At 42.2% G+C, this 22,476-nt stretch overlaps 1 protein-coding gene across 1 annotated transcript in view; it reads left to right on the top strand.

The window, feature by feature from the left end:
* The window catches only part of LOC122803905 (serine/threonine-protein kinase MRCK beta-like), a gene marked incomplete in the record, with an annotated part of 2,302,169 nt that overhangs the window by 1,728,687 nt on the left and 551,006 nt on the right, over positions 1–22,476 (top strand). Inside the window, 1 exon segment of the mRNA XM_044073588.1 lies at positions 16,887–16,992. Within this exon segment, the coding sequence (XP_043929523.1) occupies positions 16,887–16,992 (106 nt within the window).

Raw genomic sequence — 22,476 nt, 5'->3', positions numbered from 1 at the left:
CAGAACTAGAACCTTTCGTAAATCTGATCAATTGTTTGTGTCCTTCTCTAAACCCTTTTTGGGTAAACCTTATCTCTAAGGCCACTATCGCTAGTTGGATTTCCTTGTGCATCCTTCAGGTCTATAAGGATAAAGGTTTGTCTCCTCCGGGTCAGGTGAAAGCTCATTCCACTAGGTCAGTGGCTACTTCTGTGGCCTTTTGGTCAAGAGTCTTATTGGGTGATATTTGTTATGCAGCTACTTGGTCCTCATCTCATACCTTTATTTCTCATTACAAATTGGATTTGATTTCTAGAAGGAGAGCATCCTTTGGTTCCGCGGTGCTCTGGAATATCCTTCCATGAGGGCCACCCAGGAGTTTAGTAGCTGGGGACTCTGTCCCACAGGTTGAAGACCAAATGAAGTAAACTACTTCAGATAAAGAAGTTATGTACTCACCATAATGTTCCATCTGAGTAGTTCTACTTCATTTATCTTCAACCATCCCTGCCTCCTTCCCCCTGGCCTTATCATATGGACAGCCTGTTTGGCTGAAGTTTTTAGATGCATAAGGTGTTCTTTCAGGTCGGGTTCTCTGTATAATTGGCAGCAAACTCGATCTGGAGGTTGGAAGGTAGTGGAGGTGTATTATGGATAAGGGGAGGAGCTTGGAGCTCAAATCAGATGCTAGTGAACTTGCCGGCTCGGATCCGGAACCCACAGGTTGAAGACAAATGAAGTAGAACTACTCAGATGGAACATTATAGTGAGTACATAACTTCTTTTTTTTTGGCAGTTGTTATTCTAGGTTTACAACATAAGTCAGGAGGTGTCTTATGCAGAAAGATAACTGTAGCCAGCACAGTGTTATAGCAAGAAAAAGCCGTAAGTGTGACACAGGCAACCTGGGTTTGATTAGTAGTTTAGTGCTGTAAGGCTGTGGCAGGGAGAATGTCCTGGGAGGTGAGGAGGGATGAACATGTGCATGGGGGGGGGCACATTAAGGTTGGCTGTCACCACAGAGTGCTTCTTAAGGCTGGATGTTGTGGCTTGCCAATATCATCCCATTGTGGAAATGGGGGGAGGGGGTTCCAGCACTGTTTGCTCTTTGTACATCTTACTTACAAGGTGGTATTAAGGCAAGCAAGTTGGGGAATAGGACTTAAAAGTAGAACCCACACCACCAGCACCAGTATGACACTGTACCAATACACCTTAGTCTTGTCATGGTGTCCCCTAAGAATAAATTGGCAAATGTCTGGGGGAATAGGAGAGCCTGGTAGGACCTGTGAATATGGGGAAGGACCAGTGGCAGTTGATGGTCAGCTGCACAGGGTACATCAGCTACAAGAAAAAAGATAACTGTGGACATCAGGGCAAACTAGATCCAGAACATTTTCAGTACGTTATGCAGAAGTGAGGCATGCCAGAAATGGATCTGTTTGCTACGACACAACAGTTAGGCCATACTATTTTTTATGTTCTGTTATTCTTCACAAGACAGTTTGAAAAATAGATGCTGTCCCCTTTCCTTGGGTTCAAACCTTAATGTACAAGTTTCCTCCATTTCCAGAGATGCCACTTAAACTAGGACAAGGCCAGTCTAATCCTAATAGCTTCTCCTTGGTCAAGGTAGTTATGATGTTTTTGCTTTACAGAATATGTATCACTCTCATATCATGGCCTTTGCCTCTGTAGAAGTCCTTACTGACACAGTAGGTGTAGTACATCCCAGTATGAATGTGTCAGTGTGGTGGATAAAAATGTATTCTTAGCAGTAGCCCCTTTTCCACTCAGGTTTTAAATATCTTAATAAAAACCTGTTAACATACTCCAGGAAAATCTTGTATACAGAACTGGAAGAGATTTGTCTTTTGGATTGCATCTTAAAGTTGGATCCCTTTTATTGTTCTACACCAAGGTTTTTGGACTATTTAAACTGTTAATTCATACCTAGCTTATTTGTCACACTAAAGTTCATGTCTTTGCAGTCTATTTTTGTGTTCCTTTCTTTCTGCCAATAACATTAGAACGGTCTTCTATGCCATTCCTAAGAACAGGAAAACATAGTTCCCCCTTGAGATTTGAGTTTTATTTGCTGAAGCTAGCTTTCCCTCTCTTTGAATCAATTAATGCAGTGGATCTAAAATCTGTCTCATGAAAACCATTTGGTTGCATTTACCTCCACCAAAGTAAGTTCAGAGTTACAAACACACTAATAAGCCCATGTGTCTTGTGTGCCTTTTAAGACTGTTCTGTTATTCAACCAAAAGCTGTATCAGTAGTCACTCAGAATTACTTCATACAACTGTCAATGTTTTACCCAAAGCACAGGAAAGGAGGAAAACATTTCATCTCTGCACTCAATGTGCATAGAAAACTCAAATATACTAGGGTAAAAAAGTGGGGTAAGTTCATTTGTAGCATTGAACAAGGATTTTAGGAGTACCTGACTTGAATGGATATTTTAAAGCTGCACAATTAAGACTTTTTTATATATAGAACAAGCATAGAGATGCAGATCAAAGTGGGAAAAGATAGTTATGCACAAGGTGCAAGTATGAGGGATGCAGTCTTTAGGGAGAGTAGACATAAATGTTCATCGTGTTTCACTGTTGCAGTCATCACCTGGGTTATCCCTGCTGTGGTAGCCCTCGGCCAGCCCGAATACCAGAGTCGGTGTTTTTGTGCGCCGGTTGCTGTCGCCTGTAGTCTGACATCAGGTCGTCAGTACTATAAAGCAAGGCAGCCAGCGTCATTGCATCAGTCTTTCTTGCCGTGCCCATAGCAGAAGCAGATGTTCTTCATCTCACATTGCTGCAGTCCTTACATATGGGTAGTCCGCTCTCCTCGGTCGGCCCGAATACCAAAGTATTAGGCTGACGTCGGTCAAGGCGCTTAAAACTGACATCAGGACGTCAGGGTACAAAAGCACATGACCGACGTCATATCCTCAGTCTTTTTTGCCGCATGGTCCGATGCAGAAGCAGCGTTGCAAGTGCCGTTCGGCGTTCTGAAATTTTTCGAGTTCGGAGTTTCAGACCGAATCCAAGTTGGCTAAGTACCCCGTTGGGGAATATTTTGTTTTTTTCTTGCCTCAGTGTATTACCGGATGTCAGAAAAAGTGAATAATTGTATTTCTTGTGGGAAACAGATACCGCATAGGGATTATCATTCTTTGTGCATTCCTTGTTTGGGGCCTGAGCACGACGTAGTCGGGTGTCGCTTTTGTGCTAGATTTAATAAGCGCACTATTAAGCGAAGGTTAGATTGTGCTAGGCTGGTCTTCGGTAAGCGGTGCAATTATAATATGCCGCCGGATACTCCGGCCGCTTCCTAAGAAGCGCAAAGACAAAGCGGTTAAACCCAGGCAAGATGAGTCGTCCGTTCCGGACGCCGGTTCTTTAGAGGCTTCAGTGGAACCGGTGGTTCCGATGGAGGCTTCTCTGGAGTCTCAGGGGGAGACTTTGATTTTGCAGGATGTGGCCTCTCAAGAGGCAGGTCAGGCTGAAGGGGCTTCTCAGGTTTCTGTACTCCCCTCCCTCCCCAGGGTGTTTAGGCCCTCTCCTTCTGTTTCCAAGGCTTCTTCTAGAGGCAGGCCAGGTTTAGCTTCTGTTGGTGTCAGTCCTAGTTCAGCAGGGTCTGTGCCTAAGAAGCACATGCTTAAAATGGCAGAAGATTTGATTACTCTGATTAGAGGTTCGTTGCCCCCTCCTGATAAGAGGCCTAGGGTGGAGCCAGAGTTGGAAAGTTTTGAACAGGCTTCGGATGTTTCAGAGTCTTCGGCTGAAGACTTGCAGGAGTACACTCCTTATTCTGATTCTGATGCAGAAGATTCCACTCCTTCTGCTTCTCCTCCAGAGGATTTTTCTTTTTCAGAGACACTTCATTCTATGAGGGAACATTTTAAGTGGGAAGGTCAGGACTTCTCTGATTCACGGAAAAGGCTTAGGGAATTTTTGTTTTTACCTCAACATAGGCCCTTAGCTATACCCCCTGTTCTGGATGTTGTGCAAGATGTATTTTCAGAGGCTTCACTTAATCCTGATTCTCTGCCTCCTGCGCCTGTCAAGCCGGATAGGTATTACAGGGTGCCTGAGGCTCATAAATATCTCTATAAGAGTCCTAGGGCGGACCCAGAAACTATTAGTCAGGGACCTAAGGGTGTCAAGGCCTCTGTGGTAAAGAATCCGGTTCCCCTAGATAAAGAGGCCAGAGCTTTGGATAGATGGGGAAAGAAGGTCTATACATCTTCTTACCTTAGCAATGAGGGCTTTGAATTGCCAGTTTCATATGTTGAAATATCAAAATTTTCTTCTTTCTCAATTGAAATCTAAGGTGGATGCTCTGGCAGAAGGCATTGAGTGTAAAGAATTACAAGATTTGGTACATGTCTCTGAACAGGTGGGTAAGCATTCTTTACAGTGTGGTTTTGATGCTTTGCAGGCCTCTTCTAGGGTGGCTGCCACTGGTTCAGTTCTTCGCAGGCACGCCTGGCTTAGGGATCAGAATTTATCTGACCATGTTAAGACAAGGATTTTGGATGCTCCTTTGCAGTCTGAAGTGTTGTTTGGTCCACCTGTGGAGTCAGTCTTGAAGAAAATGGAAGACCAGGCTAAGTCTATGCAGACTGTTAAAGATTTTTTGCAAGTTCAGCCTCCGAAGTTTAGTAGGAATTGGCCTGCTAAGGGGTGGACGTATCCTTCTTCTGATTCTCAGTCTAGGGGTAGATCTAGACGTGGTAGGGGCAGAGCTCAGAGTTCCTTCAGACCTAGAACATGGAGTTCTCCTGCACAATCTTCGAGTGAGGGCAGGGGCCAGTCCTTTCGTAAACAGGCCCAATGACCTACTTTTTCAGCTGCCAGATCCTTCTTGCCTGGCAGCACCTTTGGGAGGACGGTTGGCACTCTTCAAGGAAAATTGGATGTTAATTACCCAGGACAAATGGGTATTGGATATCATACATCAAGGTTACAAGTTTTATTTCCATACCTTGCCTCCTTTCAAAGGCATGCCAGACGTTCCTCCTCAGCAAAGGCTAGAGGCTCACAAACAGATTTCTCTACTACTTCAAATAGGAGCTATACAGCCGGTCCCTCAGCCAGAAGTGGGCCTAGGATTTTATTCTCGCCTGTTTCTAGTACCAAAGAAAGGGAACACGTGGAGGCCAATTTTGGATTTATCTATCCTCAACACATATCTGGACATTCCCAAGTTCAAAATGTTGACGTTACAACAGCTTTTACCTCTGCTGGGCAAAGATCACTGGATGGTGACTCTGGATCTCAAGGAGGCTTACCTTCATGTTCCTATCAGACCCAGTTGCAGGAAGTATCTGCGTTTTCGGGCTGGGAATTTTCATTATCAGTTCTCTGCATTGCCCTTTGGCTTATCTACTGCGCCCAGAGTGTTCACGAAGGTTCTGGCTCCAGTGGTAGCTTTCTTCAGGCTAAGAGGAATACAAATCTATCCTTATTTGGACGATTGCCTGATTCTGGCTCAAGGAAAGGACGAGCTTCTTCATCATTTACAGTATGTGATGGCAGTGTTAAGATGCCTAGGGTATTCTGTGAACGAAACAAAGTCCAGTCTAGTACCCTCTCAGGACATGTGCTTTCTGGGTGTGAGACTGAATACAGCATCCCAGATGGCCTTTTGACCCCGGACAAACAAAAGAATCTTTCTCTATTTCCATCAATTGTCTCGTCAGTCCAGGCTGACTGCAAGGACAGTCCTTCAAGCCTTGGGGTTCATGGCATCTTGTATTCTGGTACTTCCCAATGCCAAACTGCATATGAGGAAGCTGCAATGGTATCTCAAAATGTATGGACCTTAACACTGCCAAGATATGGACACTGTCATTCAGATAATACCTTGCATTCAAAAGGAATTTTTGTGGTGGGCTCAGGAATGTCACCTAAACAAGGGACTCTCTGTGACCCGACCAGAGGCGAGTCAGATTCTAACAACAGATGCCTCAGACAGAGCTTGGGGAGCTCATCTAAATGGAAAATGGGTACAAGACACGTGGCCTGCCAGACTTCAACATTTGCATATCAACTTGAAGGAGATGTTAGCAGTCCAATTTGCATTGATAGCTTTCAAGGATTTACTTCTTCCAGGGCAGGTGTTGATTCAAACAGACAACACAACTGTCATGTGGTACATCAACAAGCAAGGGGGGACACATTCATACCCTCTATGCAGACAAGCAATGATTTTGTGGGAGACTGCTCTCAGTTTACAGCTAAATCTACAGGCAAGGTTTCTGCCAGGAACACAGAACTCCTTAGCAGATGTGTTGAGCAGACAGATTATGGATCCCCACGAGTGGAAATTGGAACCTCATGTATTTCCAAAATTGATAGTGTTATGGGGAACTCCAGATATAGATCTGTTCACTTCTCCACTAAATTACCAGTTGCCAAAGTTTTGCACAAAAAGGTTTCATCCCACAGCTTGGAAAGTGGATGCTCTCTCATTCAATTGGAGCAATCTTCACGTGTATGCCTTTCCACCTCTGCCTCTCCTCCCAAAGGTACTCCTGAAGGTCAGACAGGACAAGCCAACCATGATTTTAATAGCTCCAGATTGGCCTCGACAGCACTGGTACCCATTACTGAGAAGTCTGGCAGGGAGCCTCCATGGCCTTTGCCTTGATTCCACACCTGCTGTCTCAGGAGAACAGTCATTTACTCAATGTCAAACTTCACTCTCTGCATCTAACAGCCTGGCATATTCTGTTTTAAACCCTGGAGGGTCTCAGCTTCCACAACAAGTTTTGAATGTTATTTTGGAGGCCAGAAGGCCTAGTACAAGGAAAGTTTACGCAGATAAATGGAGGAGATTTTTAATTTGGAGTACAGCAAAGGACTTTGATGTTTCTAAACCTAATTTAAGTGTTGCTCTTCAATACCTTACTGAGTTATTGGACAAAGGTTTGTCCTTCTCCTTTATAAAGGTTCATGCTGCAGCAATTTCTGCTCACTATGACTGTGACCCACCATTATTTTCTCATCCTTTGTTTAAGCAATTCCTTAGAGGGGCAAAGAATATAAGACCCCCACGTGAGCTCCTACTCCTGCTTGGGATCTCAATTTTGTGTTGGAGAAACTCACTCTACAACCTTTTGAGCCTGCAGCTACTGCCGAGTTGAAATATTTATCATGGAAGACTGCTTTTTTGTTGGCCATTACCTCTGCGAGAAGGGTTTCTGAATTACAGGCCCTTATGGCGGTTGAGCCTTTCTTAATTTTCCACAAGGATAGGGTGTCTTTGCACTAACCCTTCCTTTATGCCTAAAGTGGTTTCTAGTGTGGCTTTAAACCAAACTATTCATTTGCCTACTTTTTATGCAAACCCCCAAAATAAAGGGGAGAAGGTTTTGCACACTTTGGATATACACAGACAGTTGCGATATTATTTGAGCAGAACTAAAGGGTTCAGGCAGTCTCAGCAGTTGTTTGTTTCATTTGCTTTGGGTTCTCAGGGCAAACCTGTTTCAAAACAAACTATTTCTAAGTGGATTGGTTTTTGCATTGCTTTCTGTTATTCCCATCATGGTAAGGAGATTCCAGCTGGGATTAGGCCTCATTCCACTAGGGCTACTGCCACTTCTACAGCTTTTTTAAGGGGGGTGGCTACTAAAGATATTTTGGAGGCAGCTACTTGGAGTTCAGTGCATACTTTCTCTAAGCATTACCACCTTCCACTTTACTCTAAATCTAGGGCTGGATTTGCCACTGCAATTTTACAGGGCATTTTGGCAGCTCCTAATGCTTTATAGTTTTGCCATCCTCCCTTACCTCTGCTTTGGGATTCTACCCATATGTAAGGACTGCAGCAATGTGAGATGAAGAACATAGTACAGTTTTGTACCTACCATAAATGTAGATGTTCGAAGATCCACATTGCTGCAGTCCAATTTACCCTCCCTCCCTCCTTCCCCTCTGTAGTTAGAGGTGATTGTGTGGTTTAAGTTGTGAATATTGTAAATATGGTTAGTGCAGGGGTGGTTGGTTGTTCTTTGCTGTTTTTTGGCTTTGGCCTTTCTTTTTAGGGCCTTCTGACATCTGAGGCAAGAAAAGACTGAGGATATGACGTCGGTCATGCGCTTTTGTACCCTGACGTCCTGATGTCAGTTTTAAGCGCCTTGACCGACGTCAGCCTAATACTTTGGTATTCGGGCCGACCGAGGACAGCGGACTACCCATATGTAAGGACTGCAGCAATGTGGATCTTCGAACATCTACATTTATGGTAGGTACAAAACTGTACTTTCGGACAAGTGCCGGTCGGTCGCTACCAGAAGTCAAATTTTAGCAGACAACGTCTGAAGCTAAGTACCTCGTTGGGGACCCTTTTCTCTTGCTCTAACAGATGTCCGAAAAAGTTAACAATTGTCTCGCCCATGGAAAGCAGATCCCACACTGAGACTTCCATTCTTACTGCAGCACTTGTTTAGCCCCAGACCACGACGTCTCTCGTTGCCAGTTCTGTGCCTTCTTTAATGCGAGAACCAGTCACCCTAGAGGTCTTTTTTGTAGACAATTATTTTTGTATTCTGTCTGTGAATTCCAATATGGAGTCCATCAGCCAACAATCCGCCGACATTCTGAAAAACTTAAAGATAGAGACAGGCCACACAAGGCTAAGCCTTCTGACGACGCTCCTGTTAAGCAAGTCATCAGTTCTCCGGAATTCAGTGAGGTGCTTTCGCAGCCCCGATGCCCAACTTGCTTTCTACACAGGCCTCTGCCGAGACCCTTTCAGAGTTTGGTATGCCGCAGAAATCCACTTTGTCTTCCGAGTCTTTGGCTGTCTCTGCCTCAGTTGGGTCCGTAGCCGTGATGCAGGCGCTGGCTTCCGAGGAGGCCATTTGCACTACCGATTCTAGACAAGAGCCTTTGAAGAGGGACAGCAGCCCTTAACTGTTTGAGGATTCGAATGCAGAGGAATCCATTCCCTCTGCCTCCCCTCCAGAGGACCTTTCCTTCGAGGAAACCCTTCACTCCCTCAAGTAACATTTTCAGTAGGAATCTCAGGACTACCCACTGTCAAAGAAATGACTTGGAGAGTTTGTGGACCTGCCACAATACAGATCCCTGGCCATCCCACCTATTCTAGAAGTGGTGGTTGATATTTTCCTTGAATCCACTTTAGCCCCTGATGTCCTGCCTCCTGCTAATCCTGACAGGTACTACAGAGTACCGGATTCTCACAAATACCTGTACAGAAACCTTGCTGCAGACCATGAGGTCATTACACAGGGACCCAAAGGAGCTAAGACTAGTTCTGCCAGGAATCGTCTTCCTTCTGACAAAGACTCCAGAGCTCTGGACAGATGGGGTAAGAAAGTGTACACCTCTGCAACCTTAGCTGTCAGAACACTCAACTGTCAGTTCCAAATGTTAAATTATCAACAATACACTTTGGAACAATTAAAACAGAAGATTGCTACCTCTCCTGATGGTGCCAACACAAAAGAGCTGGCAGAATTACTACACTCTGCTTGTCAAGTGGTCAAGCACTCATTACAATGTGGGCATGACGTCTTAGAAGCCTGCAGCAGGGCAGCAGTGAAAGGATCTGTTATTAGAAGACATGCAAGGCTGAAGGAACAACCTCTCCCTGATCATGTCAAGTCTAAACATATTGATGCACTCCTAGATAAGGAACGTCTGTTTGGGGAAAAAGCAGAAGAGGTGCTTAACAAGATGGAAGACAAAGCAAAATCTTTGCAAAGAGTAAAAGATTTCTTTCAGGTTCAACCACCCAGATTCAGCAGGAACTTCTCCTCTAAGCACTGGGCCTTCCCTGCACCCAGCAGACAGGGCCAAAGTAAGCCTTGCAGGGACAGGACATCCAGGCCCCATCCCAGGGCCAGCAAAGAAGCAACAATGGATCATGTCCGCCTCTAAGGCAGGGAGTTCTAAGCCAGGCTTCTATGGTAAGCACTCACAATGACTCTCCCTTCCCCCTCTGCCCTCCTTTCACTAACCTAAAACTAGGAGGAAGGCTCACCCTCTTCAAGGACAATTGAGTCTCTATAATCAAGGACCAGTGGGTATTAAAAATCATTTTCTCAGGGATACAGATTTTCCTTCAGCGAACTCCCAATTCCAAGAGGGTACCCAGACCTCCCCCCCAAACCAGTGAGCAGAGGCATTAAAACAGTTAAAAACACAAATATCCCAGGGGGCAGTAGAACCTGTCCCTCTGGATCTAACAGGAAAAGGTTTCTACTCCAGACTATTCCCTGCTCCCAGAAAAGAGGGCACTTGGCCCCCCCATCCTGGATCTATCCAGACTGAACACCTCTTTGGTGGTCCCCAGATTCAGAATGCTAACCTTGCAGCAGCTCCTACCTATGCTCACACAAAATGCTTGGCTGGTGACACTAGACCTAAAAGATGCCTACCTCCACATCCCCATCAGGGAATCATGCAGAACATTCTTATGCTTCAGAGCAGGCAGTCAGCACTTTCAGTTCTCTGCAGTGCCCTTTGGCTTATCTACTGCTACCAGAGTATTCACCAAATGCTTGGCCCCGGCTATAGCATTCTGCAGACAGAGAAATATGCAGCTTTACCCTTACCTGGACAACTGCCTCATTCAGGCAAACAGCAAAGAAAAGTTGCTCCAGGATCTTCTCTTTGTGAAAAAACTCCTAACTTCCCTAGGGTTCACCATCAACGGGAAAAAAATCGAAGCAAAACCCCACCAGGAAAATTGTTTTCCTGGGAGCTGTGCTAGGCACAGCAACCCTAATGGCCTTCATATCCCCAGAAAAGCAGAGCTTCCTGCCTCTCTGCTTCACCCAGCTGGCTTCCAGAAGTCACCTCACTGTGAGGAAGTTCCTGCAAGCCCTGGGATACATGTCATCTTGCATCCTTCTCATCCACATGAGAAAGCTTCAGTGGTACTTAAAGAACCTTTGTTGTCAGCACACTCAGTCTCTAGAGACCACTCACCCACTGATCCCTTGCATAAGGGACAGATTTCTCTGGTGGGCACAGCCATGTGCCATGAACAAGGGTCTTCCCTTCATCCTCCGCCCTTCCGGCCAGACAATCGCCACCGATGCCTCAGACATAGCTTGGGGCACTCGCCTAGCAGGCATGTGTACCCAAGGCCTCTGGAATGCCCAGCAACTTCACTTGCACATCAACCAGAAAGAAATGATGGCAATGCAAAATGCTCTGACTTCCTTCCAACCCCGTCTCAAACCAGGGGTCCTCCATGGGGCTATACCTAATTGCCCAATACTTACCAAGCTTCAACAACACACTGGCAGACCACCTAAACAGAAACTTACTGGACCCCCATGAATGGCAGCTCCACAGAGAAATCTTTCTGCAAATCACCCAGGAGTGGGGGACACCAGAGGTGGACGACTTTGCCTCGCACCTCAGCCACCAGCTGCACAAGTTTTGTACCAGGGAGTGTCACCTCCTAGTATGGAAGGTGGATGCCTTGACCTTCTCCTGGAGCTCCCTCTTTGTGTACGCATACCCTCCTCTACCCCTTATTCCAAGGTTCTGATCAAAATAAGAGAGGAGAGACCAAAGGCCATCCTCATCGCTCCAGATTGGCCCAGATAGCATTGGTATCCCTTACTACGCAGTCTGACCTTACAGCCCCCGAAGCTACTTCAACTAAGGTCAGACCTATTGACCCAGGAGAGGGAGAAGGTACTGCACCAGACCTACAGACTGTCAAACGTTCAGCGTGGCTCATACACTAAAAACTAACAAGAAGTCACTGTCAAGCAAACCGGTCCTGGACATCATCACAGAGGCCAGAAGACCCAGCACAAGATAATGTTATGCAGGAAACTGGAAAAGATACTGCTCCTGGAAACAGTCAAAAGGGGCCAGAACCTCCCAACCTTCCATCCCTCTCATCCTGAATTACTTAGCAGAGCTGCTCAATAGTGGCCTCTCCTTCTCCTCTATTAAAAGCCATGCCTCTGCCATTTCTGCCCATTATGATTCAGACCCACCCTTCTTCTCTCATCTTTTGATTAAGCAATTCCTCAGAGGGGCTTCTAATATCAGCCCTCCCAGAAGACCTCCTACTTAACCCTGGGACCTGAATTATGTGTTACAGAAACTAAACTTACCACCTTTTGAACCTGCCACTTCAACAGAATTGAAATACCTCTCCTGGAAGACTGCCTTCCTACTAGCTATCACCTCAGCCAGAAGGGTCTCAGAACTTCAAGCTCTCTTGGCTGTCGAGCCCTTCATAATTTTCCATGCAGACAGAGTCTCCCTGAGGACTAATCCCTCCTTTATGCCCAAGGTGGTATCTGATGTGACCCTTAACCAGGCCATACACTTTACCACCTTCTTTCCCAACCCTCAAAACAAGGGGTAAAGAATTCAGCACTCAATAGATGTGCACAGACAACTCAGATACTGTCTGGACCACAATAAGTTATTTAGAAAAACTGACCAGCTTCTTGTAAACTCTGCCCCAGGGGCAGAGGGGAAGCCCATCTCCAACAAACCATTTCCAAATGGATTTCACACTGTATCCATTTTTAATACAGACTGCATGGGAAACCCATCCCTAAGTTGATCCGTACCCACTCCACTAGGGCAACCTCCACTTCCACTGCCTTCCTCAGAGGAGTTACTTACCAGGGACATATTGGAAGTGGCCACCTGTACTTCTGTCCATACCTTTACAAAGCATTACCACCTACCTGTCTTTTCTATGTCTAGGGCATAGTTTGCCTCTGTAATTCTGCATGGCCTCCTGACCCATTCCTAGGACTCTACCTATCCTTCCAACTTTTACCTCAGCTTTGGGAATTGTCCCACAGGTGATGACTGCAACAGTGAATACACTCAGCTACATTTATGGTAAGTGTACACAACTGTACTTTGTGCAGAGCACTATATTAATAAAGTGGCAGCTGACATATAGACTAAATTAGCAAGGCAGTGGCAAAAGGAGATTTTGCCAATAAAAATACATACAATCAGTAGTACAGGCAATAGACAAGAAATTGCAGGAAGCAACTGAAGGAAACTAACAAAGGAGTTGTGATACTCTGAGCAAATAAGTTGGAAAGGGAAATTGTTAAAGTGGAAAGAAGCCAAGCAGTTTTGTTCTGCTCTTCAAATTGCCACATTGTCAAAAGTATCATCTCGTCGACAATATAGGCTGTCAAACAGACTAGTCCTGACTGAGATCACGTTATGGTAGGGATCAGGAAATTTGCCATTTTCCCCACTGTAGTGCAGTCTTGGAGTTGGTACATATAATCAGTGGGGGTGGAGGGCTTGACCTCCTGCATTGTAAATGAGGTGACATTCGACAGTGTGGCAATTCGATTATTTGACTTAGACCCCTTTTTGAATCTCTTAACCAGAAGTATGCTTGTAGGGATTAACTTCAACAATGCTGTCAAACTCCCTTTACCAGTTAACAAAACTGTTATTGAATCATCAGCAGGAAACCAGGGAAAACTTTGTTTTTTTTTCCTTAACATCTCTATTCTACAACTGAAACCACTATTTTCTTTGTGGGTCATTCAGGTCCTCCATTGCTTAGTAGTGCTTACCCATCTCTGCCAGCTCCCTGTTAAAATGGTGGGACAGTCTCAACCTCTTGGAGCACAAAATCTGGACAAAGCCTAAAATGATGGTGGACAAATAGGGGCAGATTTTAAATATTGCTCTTACAGACTTAGAATGTTGAGAGAATAATAGGTTTTGCATTAGCATGAATTTTCTGAAGGATTTGGAGTCCTAAACTCAAATGTTTGTCATTATTTAATTACTTCAATCCTCAGCTGTTTGCCAGAAAAGTAGAGATTTTAGGAGGAACACACCAAAAATATGAGGCAAAAATCTGGACATTCTGTGAAAATCCGTACAATTGAGAGGTATTCAAAATGCTGAGTCCTGACATACTAAAAAAAAAGACCAAAAATTTAGCAGAAGAATAAGTGTTTAACATTGCTCTTTTCCTTTAAATAACCCCCCCCCCCCCAGCTTATGTATACTAGCTCTGAGATCACCATACCAGAGGAAAGATAATATTCCAAGAACTGTCAATCTCAGACTTAGTATTTTTCAGTCAGTATTTTTGGCCATTCGGTCTGTACATTACGGTCCTTGATATAGGTCCTGACTTTTCAAAACAGTTACCATCTTGAGGCTTTTGACATCTCTGTGTATCATTTATCAAGGTTCACATGCATGTGCAGCATGTTTTATTTCTTTGGTAAAATTGAAGAGAAAACCTACAGCCAGCTGCATTGTCTGTTGTGCCCTGAATTCCAGATGAATTGTCTGATTCAAATGGGCAGATATCTGTTTACCAAGGGACTATCTGGGCATGTTTTCTTAGTAAGGAGTACAGTACATTTCAGGAATATATAAGCTAATAACATGGTTTTACAGTACATGCCATCCCACCCTATGATGATTTAGATTTGCAATGCATGATGGACATGGAGTAATTAATGTTCAATGATTCAGTGTATTGTACTTGCAGGTGTGCTACAGTAATGAACTGATTAGTAACGTTAATCATGTTGGAGGTTGGTTGCCATCCTTTGGTTCTTTTCTGCATGGTTCTGCCATGAATGGGTGATCCTGAAGTAGCACAATATTATCACTGTTCAGGGAAATGAGAGAGGTGACAACCTCAGCATGAGTCTTGCCACAACTCCTTACTTTTAGCAAAGAATCACAAAAGATGAAGAAAAGCTGACTTCAGAAGCTTTGAAGCAGTTCATCTTGCTGTATACACATGAATGTGCTGCAAGGTGTCTGCCTTGATGAGTTGTACTGTAAGCTGTTGCAGGGGAGTTCTCTAGATCTGATATACAGATGTCGAAAAAGAACAAGTATAAAACTTTGCAGTGTCTCTCTTGGGTATGCATTCCTTTACTGGTTCATATCCAGTTAGTGCTGACATGCTGACATCCGTAAGCCTGATAAATTTTTATCACCTTCAATATAAGGGACTGTTGGCAGAATATAGGTAAATAGAGATGGATGGAGGGAGTATTGAATGAAAGACCACTTCTGATAGGATTTTTAATGGTATCAAGAACAGAAGATGCAACTACAAAAGGGATAATTAGTAAAATGTATAAAATATTGCATGATAACTAAAAGAATCAGTCAGATGAGATTAGAAGAGGTGGAAAGGGAAGTTTACAATGACAAATTGCAAAAGAACAGTGGGAGGAAATCTGAGAGGCCTTTAAGTATTGGTACAGTGACCTCTCTTCAAACATCTACTATTATGACGAATACCTTACTCAACTGTACTTTTCCAATTTCTTCTAGCAAATCAGTTTAAGCCACCAAGATATCCTTTTATCCTTGACTTGTGGCCTGAACCTTTTCAGTAAAGCAACTGACCTTGCTTCATTTTTCGACTTGTTTAGTACAACTGAATTGATAAACCTGTCATCAAAGACCATAGCAGTTACTTCACCCAGAAGGAGATCTGAGTGTTGGCCTCTTGTATGCAGGAAGCATTCTGTTTTTATCCCTGAATACAAACCCTTCCTTCATACCTAGGATGGTTTTGGAACTGCTTGTCTGTCAAGCCAACCTTTTACTAGCTCTCTATCTAAAGTCCAAGGGCCATGTATAAAAATAGGATTTCTCATAAAATAAACTCCAGGATCAAGGACATCAGATATATGGACCACATTAGTTTGTGTGTGTTTATTTCATGACTGGGAGGCAGAATCATTTGATGACTAAGCAGAGACTTTCCAGTTTGCTGGCAAACTGCATCACCTTCTACTGTGACAGACTTTGGTAGGAATCCTGACTGGACAGGTCAAAGTACATTGTGCTAGGACATGTACTACCACTGCTTGCTTTAGGAGTGCCTCTTCATATTGAATTTTTTAAAGCTTTCTCTTGGACCCATATATAACTTTCAGACTGCGGTGGTGGTGCTAGATTAGTGTTGTCGCCTCACATTAAGACGTTGTCCTGTTCGATTCTCAGCTAAAGCGTCTTCTGTCTGGAGACATGCGTGAATGGGCGTACCTTCGTTGAAGGTTGTACGTCAGGGCTGGCAACTTGGTACGTAAAAATCTGCTGCCAATCATTAGCGGACCGGAGTTCCGCTGTGGCGACCCCTAACCGGGAAATGCCGAAAGATACAGCAAACTATACAAGTTTTATGTCCAGTCTAGAAATAGAGAATGTTTTACTACTGCAGTCTTACATGGCATATTGGAACCTTTTACCCATTTCTAGGGTTTGGTTGTCTTGACACTTGGCACTTTCCATTGAGCTTATGATTGTCTGCAGTAATGAAACTTATGATGAATTGTACTAAATTGCATGAGGGTGCTTACCAATGTTCTGTTTGAATAGAAGGGTCATGCTGCAGAAGGGGCTCAGCTCTCCTTGCCTTTGTAATATGTAGGTCTTTAAGCATTCCTGTGTAGTATATGTAGTTGATTCTAATGCATATGTGCATCTTTAATGGTGGAAGGATGCATAGTTTTATAGTGTTCTGTTAAACTTTAGCAGCACTTTTACAGAGTAATAGATGAACTTTGTTTGCTTATGGGTGTGATTATGGGAAGAGTTGTTCCTTACGTCATTTTCTTTTAGGCTAGGAACATAAATATTTGTTGATAACACTCTTCCACTTAGATGCTCACAAAAGAATATGGCATAGTTTACCCTGAGCTTCCTGATGATGGCCTCATCATGTGTGGCCAGAAAATTAATATCCACCCATGGTTAATCCCATTCAGATTATGAATGTCTTGCAGGAATGATCCTTTTATTTAAACTTTTATGGTAACGGTGAGTACCGTCACAAACCTGTACTGTTTAAACAGTAAATCTTTAAAAAAAAACGTTTTCAGGCAGAGCATAAATACTGAATTTTAATATTTCCAGGGTAAGTGACGAAAAGGATGCCCGTGGTTACCTTCAGGCTCTGGCATCGAAGATGACTGAAGAGCTTGAGTCACTCCGAAGCTCTAGTTTGGGGTCAAGAACCCTGGTAAGTTGTTTTATTTTGCTCATTCTGTGAGGAAGGTAAGTATACACTCTGTTAAATATATGAAAAAAATGCAACAAAGTAATAAATGTTTTATAAAAGCATATTAGCGCACACATAACTGTGTTTTCGGCTCATGCAATGCAAGAAAACATCACATCCAGTAATAAGACTTTGATTGAACCAGTATCATCCACCCAACTTCTCGGTGTTGTTATTGATCAAAATCTGAAGTTCAACTCACACATTGCTCAGACTCTAAAAAACGTACACAAGAAAATATGTACCTTATACAGATGCAAAAACTACCTAACCACAAACTCCAGAATAACCACAGCCAGAACTCATCTTCTGTCAACTTTACTATACGCCTCACCCATTCTTACTAACCTCTCCAAATCAGACATAATCAAGCTTAGATGCCTGCTATAGTAAGATAGCTAAATTTGCCATTAGCTGTCCTCCTAGAACCCATCATTGTAAGGCCCTAAGACAACTGTCTTGGTTAGAACTTACCCCACCAACTCATTCTCACACAACTCTCTACCGCCCACCAAATGTAATATAAGCCTGATAAAACACCAGCTCTACAAGGCCTCCTCAATCCCCATACAAGTACCCGTCCACTAAGATCCACTAATAAAGCTCTAATTGAAGCAACCAGGAGTAAAAATTGCTCAGATGACTCTCTGTACTCCCACTACATTGCTAAACTGTGGAATGCCTTACCACTTGAAATTAGAACTATAACTAGCTTAAAGCCCACCTCACCAATTCCTGGACTTGTACATGTACTGGGCATGGGTAGCCCAAACCATGGAACTTGCTGATTTTAAAATTTTAATTGCATATGTAATGAGCATTGAATTTAAATCATATGACTACTTTGTTGTTTTTTTCCTTCTCACTGTTGATATCTATCAGATTTTAAGTCTTCAGTTTGCTATGCTACCTGTATATAAGACTAAGTATCGTAACTGCACTCTAATTGTATACAATGTCACTACCTGCTACTACTGTAAGAACTGTCCTCTAGAAGCATTGTTATACAAGATTATTGGTCTTGTCTCCCACTTTACCAATCTTTTTACCATTATGAATGTCTGTTACTATTTATTTCTTTATTGTATTATACAATTTTCTTTCTACTAACAAAATAGTTTACTAACAATGGAGCTTTTCTCCCCGGGCCTCTGCTGAAAAAGGGTTTTATGCCCAGTTGGACTCTCGTGGTGAACAAATGTAAGATAAATAAATAATAAAAATAAAGAGTAGGGTTGTAATTGCTCAAATAATGCTAGCATTTTTTACTATAACATATAGGATAGTATTTACTAATATAGGCTGTAATCATTTGGGAGGACATAGACTTGTTCCCCAAAATGACAGAAAAATGTTATAGTTTTTTGATATATGCTTGTATTTACAAAATTAATTAAGGCTTTATGTGCTGCTAACAAAATTAATTTTGGGGCTGATTCTATAAGTCTGCATTTGCCTACTTTGTGACTCAGAGCAAGTCGCTTAACAAGTGTTCTCTCAGACCTCAACCCTGTTGAACTGTGTGTTTATTAAAAAGTTTAAAGCAGTTCCTTTTGATCATTGTATATTAATTCTTTGGTTCAGTCCAAATTGTTTTTGATAATTAGTAATGTTAAAAAAGCATGGTTGAGTAATAAAATATTTATGTTAATAACTGGTCCATCAGCATAGCATAGCATTCTGTTTGCAAAATTACATTTCTTCTTTAGAATTGTATTTTAGTAAGTGCTTTAGTTCTGCTAATGTACAGCACCATGTAGCTCAATAAGCTGTTTAAACTGTAGTGCAGATTTGTCTCACGGCCATGCAGAACAGCTCTAGAAGAATTCCTCACTGTATTTGGTGGGAAATTCATTGTGCTTAATGTTTAACAAAGCAGAGGAGTAGTAGTATCCCTGACTAAATAGTAAATAGAAACTGAAAAGTATTATTGCAGTCTCTTGAAAGTTGCTGTTCTAGTATAATGCAAGGCTGGAAAAAGTCAGATACTTGCACAGGGAAATTGTTTAGTTATGACTGGTTTCCTGGTTCCTTTTCATAAACTATTCATGTATTGACTTAAAGCATGCTGGGCTTGAAATGTGAGAGTACTAGTTGTCATACAACACAACTGTCCTTTACTTCTGGATTAAGTAGTGTTTTCTCCATATCCCCCCCCCCCCCCCCCCCCCCCATGGCACCTTCTCTGTCTTCTTTATTCCTAAAACAAGTCTGGGATTATTCCACCCAACTATTTTAAGTGCCTTAATAGCCACCATGTAACAAAGTTAGGACTGTGGCCTCTTTGTTCTTGTACCCTTGAATGATGTTCTCAGCTATCATAGGTGGTGTTCATTTAACAAAGGTTCATTGCCAGAATCTCTTGAAGTTCAAGGCATTCTTTGCTGCCTGTCACATTGCAGAGATGGAATCAGAAACAGCTTCTTCAGAATCTGCTGCTTTGGCAACCACCCTCTCCTGCTTTTCAGCTTGTCTTATTGTCTTTTAGAAAGCTGTGTATTCTGTATTAATTCTGACTCCCCACCGTCACCTGACTGTTCTCTCTTATTTGCTACTTTTCAATTTCTACATTTTATTAATTCCCTTAGGATCTTAATATCCTGTGTTATATTTCTTTCCTCAGGTACAAGTGTCCTACCATCGCTGTTGACATATTTGCTTACAGAATTTTTCAGATTTCTTCAAACAATTATTTTCTGAGTGTCATATTTGTATTGGCATAAATCACTACTAGTCTTATACATTTTTGTCTCATTCTCATATCACTACCCTTCCTGGTACTACTATTGTTACATCTAGAATTTTTATTTATTTTTTATACAAATTCTTCTTCCAGAACATCTCTTGTTTCATACTGACAAAACTACTCTTGTTTCGTGTAGAATTCGTATTTATTTTTATATGAATTTCTTTTCCAGAGCATGTCTCAATTCATACTCACAAAACAATTTGCCTCTCCCCCTTGTTGCCTGTATTCTTTTTCTTCTTCTTTGTTGCATGTGGTATCCAGCAAGCAAAAAACATCAATTTTTTAGCAATATTCCACCACCACCAAACCTCTTATATCATTTCTAATGTTGTTCACATTTAATGCTAAAATTCCAGTATAATTTGTTTTCTTTTCCTTTTCTGTAAATGTTATACTTACAGATCTTATTTTTCTTTTCCTTCCCTTAAGTCTTCCACCAATTTATTTTACTGTCTTGTTCTCCTGTCTCTATCTCTCCCTCTTCTTCCTCTTCACTTTCTGAAATTGCAATTTGTTCCCTACCTGTATATTAATATCCTCACTTTGAACTATTTTCTCTTTTCATTCTTTAACCTTTCTTCAGTATCCCCTTCTCCCATGCCACCATCTCTTTCAACATCTCCTGTAGCAAAATTTGCTGTTTTCCTTTCTTCTGGTCTTTCCTCCATCTACTCATTACATTTTCTGGTGTGGGATAGTTAAACCAGAAGTGTCAAAAATATTTGCATTTTCTTCAAATAAGCTTACAGTTTTTTGCTAAGTGTTCCCTCTAACCCCGTTGGACACATTGGTTATTATAGTCTTGTACTGAATGATTTTGAACCCCACATAAGTAACATGCTTTAGGTTGGCGCCAGTGTACCCAACAAATCATCTCTTACCATTTGTAATTAGAGCCGAGAATGCATGCAGGGTTTCCCTTCAACCAGCCGTTGCTTCTGTTCCAAACCTCTTTTTCTTACAGCAGTCATAACTCACGGAACTGGTATATGCAAAAAAACAAAACCATGAAGATCACTACGGAGACATTCCACCAGCAGTTTATTATCCTGGTAACTCGGCTTGTCGCCTTCAAGGGATGACCATTAAAACTTTTCTAATATGCTGAGGAAGGGTGGTATTAAATTTGTGGCCAATAATTATGGCAGATGATTTAAGAAAATTATTCCCCGAACATTTAACTTTTCCTTTTAGCTGTTTTTGCAACTTGAACTAACATTTGAATTGCCCCAGGTTGGACCGAATTATGTCTAGTAGACCATTGGGATCCTTCCCTTGTGGAAAATGTAGTGTGTCTGGGGGGATTAGAAGCTTTTCCAGCACAATGATAAATGGTCGGAAATTTGAATCACATGATAGATTTAATTGTCAATCGTGTGGTGGTGTATATATTTTGATGTGCGGGTGTGATATGGTGCAGTGCTATGTGGGACAGGCAAAAGGGAAAGTTAAAATTAGAATTTTAGAACACATAGCAGATATCAGGAAAGGTAATACAACAGTCCTGTGGCTGACCATTTCATGAAAAAGCATTCAGGTAATGTTGAGTCCTTGTTTTTTAGTATTTTGGCTCAACCTGTTTTTGATGCTGGAGTGGATTTTTAAAAAAAAATGAACCAATTGGAGACTACATTTATTCTCAGTTATAGTACTCTTTTTCCTAGAGGTCTAAACCAGAAGGTTGTCGTTAACTTTTAGAATCTGGCATGTTGGTATACAGGTAAAGGTTTGTTGAATGTGAATGACATAAATTATAACTTGTACTAAACTGTGTGTATAGGGATGTATGTTATTTAATGTGTCATACTAGGAGCATTGGTCACTTTTTAAATAATGTGATTTTGAATGTTAATTGATTTATTGAATGATTAGTATGACTATTTAATGTGGATGATTTTTTTTCACTGGTTATCCCTTGAAGGCGACAAGCCGCTGTAGCAGGACAATAAACTGCTGGTGGAATGTCTCCGTGGTGATCTTTTTGGTTTTGTTTTTCTCCTTGTTTCTTCCACCTGCACTACTCTCCACTGTGTCAGTTTATCCCACTTCCTCTCCTTCCTTTCTCTGCCTGTTTCATCAAACTGACTGACACTGGTGTCTCCAGTCCTCCAGTTTCTAACTTTGTAGCAATTATTTCATCCCTTTCTTCATTAAATGTTCTCCTGCACCTCTCTTCATCTGTGCTGTACTCTTTTCCATCTTAGAATTTCCTGAACTGCAGTAGCAGACCTCCAGATCCATCCAGCAGCTCCAAAGAGTGCTTCCCTTCCTCCCCTTCAAAGATTAGGGAAAGTTCCTTGGTGCCCTAATCTGTTTGAATACCACTTAGGGTCTCCACTGAAAAAAAGGATGCTGGGCTAGAGAGACTTACCCAGTCAACAATGCACAAATAAATAAAAAAAAATAATTTGTGTGTTGTACAGTAAATGTATTTACCATTTTGTATTTTGAAAGTTTAATAATTTGATCTGGTTGCCCATTGTATGTGTTTTGATTGGTCAGTTTTCTGTGCTGCTTTTATTGATTGCTTTTGCCATTAGAAGGTGTATAACAAAGGTGCCCAGAGTTCTTACTAAATTTAGATAAAAAAAGAAAAGCTGTTTTATCTGTTATTTTCTGCTATACAGATGTTCTTCATGTTTCACTGTTGCAGTCATTACACTTGGGTTATCCTGCTGGCAGGCTACCCTCAGTCG

This window comes from Protopterus annectens, chromosome 6.part0 (genome assembly GCF_019279795.1).
Source record: "Protopterus annectens isolate FY-2018-M chromosome 6.part0, PAN1.0, whole genome shotgun sequence".
NCBI lineage: Eukaryota > Metazoa > Chordata > Ceratodontiformes > Protopteridae > Protopterus > Protopterus annectens.
The sequence above is the reverse complement of the archived record's forward strand: the minus strand, read 5'-3'. Positions and strand labels throughout refer to the sequence as shown.